The sequence below is a fragment of the Telmatherina bonti genome, assembly GCF_933228915.1.
Source record: "Telmatherina bonti genome assembly, chromosome: 20".
NCBI lineage: Eukaryota > Metazoa > Chordata > Actinopteri > Atheriniformes > Telmatherinidae > Telmatherina > Telmatherina bonti.
This window is the reverse complement of record NC_136618.1, coordinates 20,337,553-20,348,051: the sequence shown is the minus strand read 5'-3', so window position 1 is coordinate 20,348,051 and position 10,499 is coordinate 20,337,553. Positions and strand designations below refer to the sequence as shown.

General features: G+C 38.5%; 1 protein-coding gene across 1 annotated transcript; it reads left to right on the top strand.

Moving 5' to 3' along the window:
- The first annotated feature begins 1,665 nt into the window (after positions 1–1,665).
- Positions 1,666–10,308, top strand: LOC306770499 (phosphatidate phosphatase LPIN2-like). The gene is made up of 19 exons (XM_079259354.1): positions 1,666–1,866; positions 2,964–3,059; positions 3,167–3,453; positions 3,535–3,651; positions 3,777–3,900; positions 3,997–4,462; positions 4,923–5,022; positions 5,417–5,604; positions 5,881–5,974; positions 6,060–6,129; positions 6,218–6,301; positions 6,576–6,655; positions 7,078–7,234; positions 7,895–8,043; positions 8,324–8,410; positions 8,510–8,662; positions 9,284–9,398; positions 9,515–9,618; positions 9,696–10,308. The coding sequence occupies exons 1-19, from the start codon at positions 1,675–1,677 to the stop codon at positions 9,838–9,840; spliced, it is 2,808 nt and encodes a 935-aa protein (XP_079115480.1). The 5' UTR covers positions 1,666–1,674; the 3' UTR covers positions 9,841–10,308.
- The last annotated feature ends 191 nt before the right edge of the window (positions 10,309–10,499 follow it).

The window sequence follows — 10,499 nt, the reverse complement described above, 5'->3', positions numbered from 1 at the left end:
AGTCAGGACACGCTGTTATTGTCAGAACTTTCTACATTCTTCTGTTTCAGGCTGTGTGTAACCATGAGAAGTGTGCATAAAACATGCTTACAAATGACTTCCTCATGTCTTAAAGCTCACTCTATTACTAATGTTCAATAAGAACAAAACAAACTGAACTGCAGATAAGAAGGGGAGAATGGGACAGATTCATCCTGGAGGAGTTAAAACATAATTTTACTCTGAAAATATGGCTCTTGTTTAGTGTGGTGTAATACTGATCATTCAGAAAGCCAGAAAAAAGCCATTTATTGGCTTGTTTGCTAAAAATGTTACTCTGTCATGAAATAAATGCCTTTTAAACAACTTCAAAAGAGTGTGCTTGAGGGAATTTCTTTCGCATTTACATATATGCCTGTCCTGTTAAAAACTAGAACAAAAAAGAAAACATGAGCAAAACAAATAACCAAGAAAAAAAAAACAAAAAACAATCAAACAAACCTTGAAACAAATTCAAGTCTTTTCCAGGGAGATCTCCTACACAAATGATGCTATCGGTCACATTTAGCTGTTGATAGATTGGAGCACATTTTACAAAATGGTTTCAGCCAAATTTTCCACTTTTCCACTTGTCCACTAATTTGTTGACTTTGAACCAAAACAAATGTCTGCATCTCACAAAAACCTTCATATTAGGTGATAGATAAGTCACAGCTCTGTTTACTGTGCCTTTACTCTCAGTTTTGTTTTGGTTTGTTACATGGTACAAGGAAGCTTTCCCTACAGATGGTAACACATTCAGGTAGATTATTTAAAGCACTGTTAATCGAATCCAAGCCATTTTAAGTCAAGCTGAATTCTTGTAATGTCAAGAATAGATAAAGTCAGTTTCTCAAACCAGAAAAGAAAACTGAATATAGGAGACTAGCTAACAGGTGTACTGAAGTTGACTACTGTAATACAGTTTGGACCCATGCAGTTCTTCAATACTCTGTTATCAAACCCTTAGCAGAGTATGGCAGCACCAAACTGAGTTCATGCTACTTTGTATATTTTTGTCAGTATTTCCAGTATGATTGTTTAAATACTGAGTTGTACAAATCTTTTTTTTTTTTTTTTCACAAATTCAACCATCACTTAGAATAGTTTATCAAATTTCCCAGTTTTTAAGTGAGATGCTTAAAATGATTTTCTAATACTCACAATAAACGATGTACTGGAAAAAAGTAAAAAGCAGGCACAGAAAATATTTCTCCTACAAATGTAAAAAACTTTCATAACTTTGAAGGATACAACAATGAAAAATCAGTCAAAATAGTTTAAGTGTATAGTTGACCCATATTTAGTTAGCTCAGGTCCACTGATTATGGCTTAAGCTCTCTGGATATACAGAAGCATACATTGTTTCAGTCCTCTGAAGCCTCGTTGCAGCAGTCAAGGCCCTGATTAAGTCCCAATCAGCTCTTGACCTGTTGGAAGAAAATAGGACAGAACCACTGTGTTCTGGGACTAGCATGCATTTCATTTACAGACTATTCTGAAAAAACCGCAACCTTAGTGAAGGGACAGTGACCTAGAAAGACAAAATAAAAAATCATTGAAGAATTTTATTCTGTAAATTCTGACAAGTTGGGGAGTTCAGTATAAACAGGATTTTAATGAAAAATAATGTATATTTCTTGACAGGTGGACACCATGAACTATGTGGGGCAGCTGGCAGGCCAGGTGCTGGTGACAGTAAAGGAGCTGTATAAAGGGATAAATCAGGCCACGCTATCTGGTTGTATTGACGTGATTGTTGTCCGACAACCTGATGGGACATTCCAATGCTCCCCTTTCCATGTCCGCTTTGGAAAACTGGGGGTGCTGCGTTCCAGGGAGAAAGTGGTGAGTCTCTTTTCACATAAAGTAAAGATGTAGAATCGCTCATCTACAGTTTTATAATGCAGTGATAATGTGTTTTGACAAGATAACTGTTCTGTTGTATTTCAACAGATGCAGTTTCTCAAGGGATTTTCTTTCTTTTTATATAATTATTCAGAAGATTTTTTTTCTAAGGGAATATTTTTCAGTGACAAAGTAAAGCATTACACTTTTATAGATAATTCTACAGAAATACATAAATGTACAACAGATCACACAGCCTGAATGTTTCACCATGCCTGCAGATAAGACGCCCGTAAATAAGTGACATGCAATATGTGAGCCAGGCTTTTCAATCTTGGTAGAGCTGCACAAGATTTTCAGCCTAATTGCTTTCTGCTTCTCTCTTTCCATCTTAGGCACATTACCATCTGATGCACTCTGCCTCTCACAGGCGCAGATTGCTATTTCTCTCTATTTATAGACACGGTAGCTGTCTACCAAGGACTGAGATGGGATACACAGACTAAAAGTCAATTTAAGCTGTTACACTTTCATAAAGATTAACTCCATTCAAAATCAGTCATTCAAGAAAAGGCGTCTCAGAAAAGTGCCATCCGTTGTACAGGAAAACCAGACAGTCCAGGAAGTAGTCTGTGGTTTCAATCACATTGTGTTGAAAGCGTGTTTGTCACTGTAGAAAAGCCAAGAAGAAAAGTGGAACAAAAACATGGTTAGATTTCCAATAAGTTGCCAGCATTTTGCAAAATGATTAGGTTTTGATCGATTTCCTGACATCTTAAAGATTTAAGGAAACAATTGTCAACTACATGCTATGCATCATTAATTGTTCTCAACAACTTAACTACACCGAGATAGCCAAGTTCACTTCAAAACTTTTTAAAAAAAATATATATATTCATAATTAATGGATCAAAGTCATGGCAAGCTGCTTTAAAGATTCGGGTAAATCTGTTGCACAGTTCTTATGACCTGCATTCTAGACACACTTTGCTGTTAAGCCTTATTAGTGTTCATTACAACCTGAGGTCTTCTGAGAAAAATGCAATTACAATCCACACAGTTAGCATTGGTTGTTGTTAAAATTGTCTGCTTTGCAGATTGATATAGAGATCAATGGAGAACCTGTTGAGCTCCACATGAAGCTTGGAGACAATGGAGAGGCCTTTTTTGTCCAAGAGACAGAACAGCAAAATGTATGTTGCACACACTTTATGATGAAAATGAGAAAAAATAGAATCTTCTGACGCACATCGATATCTCACATTTGCATTTACTCCTATAAATTTTCTCTTCAAAATAGGAGATTGTTCCTGCCCATCTTGTGACCTCTCCCATCCCTTCAGAAGAGGTTCTGATCAGGAGCAGAGAGGCCAGATGTGGGGGATCAACAGTAGAAACCAGTCAACCCCCTGGTCCAGAAGACCAGGCCTCTGGAAACACAACTTTGTGCTCCAGCTCTGCCAGCAAGAAGAAGAAGAGACGGAGGAGGAAGCACAAAGCTGAACCACGCAAAGAGGAGCAAACAAGTGGGGAGCCAGAGCTGTGTGAGCTCAGTTCAGATGAGGAGCAGAATGCACACAATGGACGGTGGGTAGAAACCTAACTCCACATTTCTGGTCTGTTGTTAATTGTAACTTTGTCATTAAGTTCGTTTTCTTCCTTTGTCAGAACATCATCACTGTCCGTAGTGAAGGACAATATGAACCACAGGCAACCTTCCCCTCTCACCGCCCTCGAATGGGACAGCTATCCTTTCTCTGACGGAGACTGGTCTCCCTGTACTGTGTATGGCCATCCCACTCATTCAGATACCTCATCCAAGCAAAGATAGGATAAGAGCATCAAATGAGAACAGACTCAGGATCATTGCAGCTGACTCAGTGGAAAATCTGTTGTTTGTTTTCCATCAGGGATGTGTCTGAACTCATGTCACCTAAAAGTGACTCAGAGCTGATGGTGAAGCCGACAGAGAGCATGCTCAGGGCTGAGTCTCACATGCAGTGGACCTGGGGAGGGTTTCCAGAATCTACAAGGGTACGGTTCCAAACATTTGACTAGTTTGATTAACGGATAAAAGTAACTAAAGATGTATATTGTAATCTATGTTGGAGCTTTTCTGTTTTTATCTAGGTCAACAAAAAGGACAAATCAGAGCCAAAGACACTGGCCATCACTCCCACAGAGAACACACACTTCAGGGTTATTTTGAGCTCAGAAGCCATGGAGGAAGAGTCCGCAGCGGTAGAGAGATCTACAGATCCCATTTGTCATATCGTGAAACCGGAACCACGGACCATAAAACCTGATCAGCGCCACTGCAGCCCAGAGCTCCCTAAAGTTTCATCAGCCTTTACCGAGTCGAAGCCAGGCCGTTCTAACATTATGTTGAGTAGCTTCTCTTCCGAGTCAAGTCTCAACAATTCTGATCTCAGTGCAAAAAGTGTTCGCAAAACCAGGTGGACATCTTCCCCGCCCAACCGCAGAGAGAGCGGCTCTGTAACCAGTGGAGGAAGCAAAGAGGCTGGAGACTCTACAGCTGTTTGTCCGGAGTCAAAAGCCTCTTCTGCATCTACTGACTCACCCATCAAGCGGAGAGGTAACTTCCTCTTTACCAAAAACTGAAATTGTCTGATGATTTATATGGTGTATTGTTGCTGAAGGCACTGCTGGGTTTTTTCATTAAATGCTAATATGAAAATTACTGATGGATGAAAACATTTAGGAAATGCTCTTATTAGTCCAAAAGGAACTTTCAGAATGGGGTAAAAATGCTTTTTGGTCTGTTTAAAAAGTAACTACAAACAGTGAAAGTTATGGAAAAAAATGACTTCGAACTTTCGCAGATTTGCATGCGACTTTACAACAACGGGTTTAAATGTAAGTGAATGTTAAGCGGAAGGATGTGGTTTCTGCCGGGTTTGAGTTTACACTCTGCGTCTGGGGCTTCATTATATTCTCTTGCAGAAGTTAAAAAAAAAAAAAAAAAAAAGAAGAAGTGAAAAGAATGAAGTCAGCAATTTCTAAAGAAGTGATCTGTTGTTCTTCTTTTCATAAAGTTGTGAGGAAGAGGAGCCAACATCAGGGGCCTGAAGATATTTATCTAGAAGACCTAAATGCTCTTGAACCAGATGTGGCTGCTCGATACTTCCCCAAGAGGTAAAAACCTGAGAATCCTTGAAGTCAGGTTTTCTTACACTCAGGATTATTGCTTTCTTAAATGATGAACTATTCCTAAAGTTGAAAGAGATCTGAAGCCCAAACCATTGATTAAACTAAGCGGGGAATACATTAGAATCCAGAGTTTTGTAACCTGTTTTTTAATGTTTGATCTTTTTCTAGATCAGATGTGCATATATAGATATATGATACAAATCAAAAGTTTGGACATGCGTCTAAACTTTTGACTGGTACTGTCCATATATCATTTATGGTCAGTCTGAGTTGGAACCTCAGAAGTACTAAACATTTATTTAATCTTGGTTTAAATTTGAAACAAACAAAACTATAAACCATTAATCAGTTTTCATGATTATTTTTATCTGTGTTTCAGTGAGTCTGAGCAGGTTTCCAAACACTGGGTGGAACCAGGACGACGCTCTGGATCCCAGTCACCCCAGTCAGTGGGCAGCGCTGCAGCAGACAGTGGAACTGAGTGCCTGTCTGACTCTGCTGGTGATCTGCCTGATGTCACGCTGTCATTGTGTGGAGGAGTGGGTGAGAACTCAGAGATCTCAAAAGGTGATTTACTTTCAGTTGTCATTACCTTTTGTCTATTCAGGTTCCTGTCATTTTTTAACAAGTATTTGTTCTTTTTATTTTAACATCATGTATTTATTATTTCTAATCCTTTGATTTTACGTTAGTTGTAATTTTATATGCTTTATATTCATGTGACAAGTAAATATTTGAGGCTTTCAAGTGATTATTTATGAGGAATAAATCATTTTGGTCCACTGTGTTCATTTCCTTCTTTTTTTAAACTATGAATGCAACTGTTTTGTTGCATTTTTCTAGAAAAATTCATGGAGCACATCATCACTTATAATGAATTTGCAGAGAATCCTGCAATTATTGATAATCCCAATTTGGTTGTCAGAATTGCAAACCGGTGAGTCTTCCTACCTCCAACCCTCTCTTCAGTTTTACAGACGGAAAACATTGTTCACTGGAATTAAGGTAACTTTATTTTACAGATATTACAACTGGACACTGGCAGCACCGTTGATACTTAGCATGCAAGCCTTTCAGAAGAACTTGCCGAAGGTATCCTGTAGTTCAGCGTGTTTAAAGAGAGCTGCTTGTATCTCAACACTGATTCTAATATACATGTGAATGTGTTAATGAATGGCAGGCGACAGAGGAGGCCTGGGTTAAGGAGAAAATGCCAAAAAAGCCTGGACGCTGGTGGTTCTGGAGAAAGAGCAGCACAAAACAGGTGTTATTCAGAAGCCCTTAGTTTCAGTGAACTTACGAGCTACACATCCATCTTTAAAATGCTGTAAAGATCTGTGGGAGTTCCAGCTAGTTTGCATTGTAAATTAGAGATATTGCGCAAACACATAAGCAATCATCTCATCCCTGTTTTACATTATTATGTAAAGACTCTGTTATGAAAGAAGCTTTTTTTATCTGAATATTGGCTTGTATTTTTAGATACTTACATCAGGTCATGGGATACTACCATAATTACATTTTCTTCCTCTCTTCAGTTATCATCTGAGACCAAGCTGGAGAGTCAGGAGTCTCTGAGCAGAGATAGCCCTGCCCTCCACAAGGCCCCAGAAACACAGTGAGTCAGCAACAAAGCTTTGGCATCCCCGCAACACAACATTCACTCACCTACACAGTCGAATAAACATGTCCCATAGAGGCTGGATTAGCATGTTATGCAGGAAGCTTTGCTGACATCTCATGACTCATAAACTCATTAAGAGTCCCAGAAGAAATGCTTAGATTGTTTGAGCTGGGAGATTAACCTCTGTTAGAAATCATTAGGTTTTCTCTCAGCTGTAGTGTTAGAAAGGATGTCAAAATCAAGCACATGTTGACAAGATAGACAAGCAGATTTGCTGCCCTCTGGCGTTTAGCAAAACCCTTTCCTGGCTCACGTTTTGTGAGAAAAATGGTCTTTTTCTGAAAGATTTTTTACACAAGTTGTTTGAGTCCAAATTGGCGCATTCTTCACACTGTTTACCTGTCTCCCTCTTGCAGACAAAAAGCTGCCGACTGGTCCAGCGACGATGAGACTAAAGAACTCAGTGCTGTGGCTCCTGCTCTGGCTCCCACTGAACGTGTGCAGACAGAAGGTTCAGCTCCAGTGACATGTCACTCTTACAAGAAGTCCCTCCGCCTGTCATCTGACCAGATAGTAAGACCATCTGGACTCATTCTGAGTCTGTGCTTCTGACTATATGCAGGAAAAAGGTGACCAAAGAGGCAGGAAGAAGGCTTGTATCTGTTTGCTCATTTATTTTGATTACAAAACAACACTAAGGTCATGTTGTTTTTATCAGACTTCCTGCAATTCAGCAGTTTTATCTGAACTGCACAAAGACAGAACTAAGAATACATGCTGTCAAAAAAACAACAACATAAAACAGCACATATTTAAAATATCAGATAGAAACAGTACATACTAAAACCCTCAGCAGAACATCATCCAAGGCAAACGTCACAGATAAGGAAGATGTCGTAGCATAGTATACGTTTTAGGTGCCCTTAAATTAGAATTACATGAATGCTCCTGTATATAAGTGTCAAGCTATGTCTAGATTTCTTTCCCTGAAATCTGGAGATCCATAAATCCTACCCTGATATTAAAAGCTGGTATGATACCAAACCAAAAAACAGATCGAGGCCACACTGACAGTATTTCCTTCAGTTCTGTTGGCTTTAATTAGTTTTTTAGTAAAGATTTAATGTCTGAAGGCTGAAGTTTGAGTCAACTAGGGAGCATGTTTAGTTGGGAAAATAATTGATATAACTGATATAAATATATTTTAGCTCCAAAATTGTGTCTCCCTTCCAGGCCAGCCTTAAGTTGAGAGATGGACCAAATGATGTCACCTTTAGCATAACCACCCAGTACCAGGGAACATGCCGCTGTGAGGGGACCATCTACCTGTGGAACTGGGACGACAAGGTCATCATCTCTGACATCGATGGTACCATCACAAAGTACGGGAAATATACACACCTCATTATCCTTTTTTTTTTATCTGCAAGTTGGAATTTAGAAACAGTCGTCCTGAAATGTTTTGTACAAGACCTTTAGTGTAATAAGAAATGTGAATGGAAAAAAAAAACATAACATTGAAATTCTTTAATATCTAGACTTAATATTCAATATAAAGTATATTATCATACTGGTTAAATATAACTTTAGTCTCCAAATTATATTTAGTAGGTTCTTCTTTCATCACACTAAAAAAAAAGAAATAATCATTCCCACCCACAGATCAGATGTGTTCGGTCAGATTCTGCCTCAGCTTGGTAAAGACTGGACTCACCGGGGTATTGCCAAGCTTTACCACTCAGTGCACGAGTAAGACCCAGCCAATGCCTCAATGATCACATGCTGATAGATTTACACACACACACACACACAAAAGTTTGTCAGTGAATGAATATCTGCCTGTTAAAGGAATGGCTACAAGTTCCTGTACTGTTCGGCCCGAGCGATTGGCATGGCTGACATGACTCGAGGATATTTGCACTGGGTGAATGACAGAGGAACTCTACTGCCTCAAGGACCCCTCATGCTCTCCCCCAGCAGCCTCTTCTCTGCTTTCCACAGGTAGGAAGTCATCCTTTTCATGTCCACAGCACTATGTGGAGACTAACAACACCCAAGATTCATAGTAGGATTTTAGTAATGGATGTTTATCCAGATTTAAAGCTGCATCAGGTGCAACTCTTGAAAATTACAGTGGAGATAAAACGGAAGAAGTTGCATATTACAGTAATGTGTGTGTTTGTTTAGCTTAGCAGTAGCTTCCGTAGCTGAAGATAGGAATTTATGAAAATTAAAAATATAAAACTGCAGCTAACTGAAGGCTAATATGAGAAACTATTCTTCTTCTTGATGTTTGGGGTTTTTTTTTTTTTTATTACTGATGACTTGCAAATCTGTTCCTAACCCGTTGCTCTAACTTGTCATGAATTCTGTTTTATAATTAAGTCATTGTTGTCAATAGAGACTCAAAAACTAAACTGCCTGATTGAGGTAAATAAAATATTTTGAATGTTAAATCCTTATTTTTTCCCCAACATTAAGATGTCTAATAGTTGCAAACCTGCAAACCAGTCTTGAAGTTGTGAAAAACAAGATTGGTTAAAATCAGATGAACCCATTTGCATCTTCTGGGGGTCAGAGGTCAAGTTCTGTCTGTAACCCCTTTTTATATTCTCTTGTTAGAGAGATCATAGAAAAGAAGCCTGAGAAATTCAAGATCGAATGCCTGACAGACATCAAGAACTTGTTTTTACCAAACACACACCCCTTCTATGCTGCCTTTGGGAACAGAGAAAGTGTAAGTGTGTCATTTGTCTATTTCTGTATGAATATATATAGATTTTATTTCCCTTTATTTTTTGGGGGGAAATCTATAAAAAGGATCCTGATTTTCCTCTTTTCCCTCCACATAAGGATGTATTTGCGTACAAGCATGTGGGAGTGCCCGTGTGCCGGATATTCACAGTGAATCCTAAGGGGGAGTTGATCCTTGAGCAGGCCAAAGGCAACAAAACATCGTAAGTAGTGATGCATCTGTAGAGCTTTGTTTTGGTCAGCTGTTTCAGTCAATAGATTATTGTTTTATGTTTGGCAGATACAGCAGGCTGAGTGAGCTTGTGGAGCACGTTTTTCCTTTGCGAAGCACACAGCACAGCGCTACCTTCATCTGTCCAGAGTTCAGCTCCTTCTGTTACTGGAGACAGCCAATCGCTCAAGTGTGCTTTGAGGAGCTGCTGTAAGTCAGTGTGGATTTTCTTTTGTGAAAGTTTGGACTGGTTTCACTGCTAGAATCATTTATATCACCTTGAATATGTTCTGATTGGAAGGAAAAGCTTGAAGTATTCATGGAATCCAAAAGTTTCAAAGAACTCCATAATCTTCTTCATGAGAGTTTATTTGCTTTTTGCTCCTTTTTGTTTTCAGTTTTTTTATGGCTTATGCGACTTGATTTGTAAAGCTGCAATGTCATGATTTGGACAGCTTTGTCTGAATGTGTACAAGAGAAATGCTCAAAGCTGTCTTATTTAGTTAGTGAAGAAAGAGTGACTGTGGAAATTTGCCCATATTTGTTGTGAAACTAAGATGCTGTGCTTTTGGCTGGCTGAATTAGGTTGTTCAGAACAGCTGTATAGTCATCTCTTAAAGGCCTTATCTGTTATTTAATATGTTGCTTTAAAGTTTGAGAAATTGCACTAATATGCCAAGAAGAAAAGGTTAGATTATTTGCTCACTATAAGTTGCATTGCTGCAGTTTTGCTAAAAAAAAAAAAGAATTATATATGTGTATATATGTGTTTGTATATATATATATATATATATATATATATATATATATATATATATATATATATATATATATATATATATGTATAGTGTAGATGTGGCTGCTACTATTTTT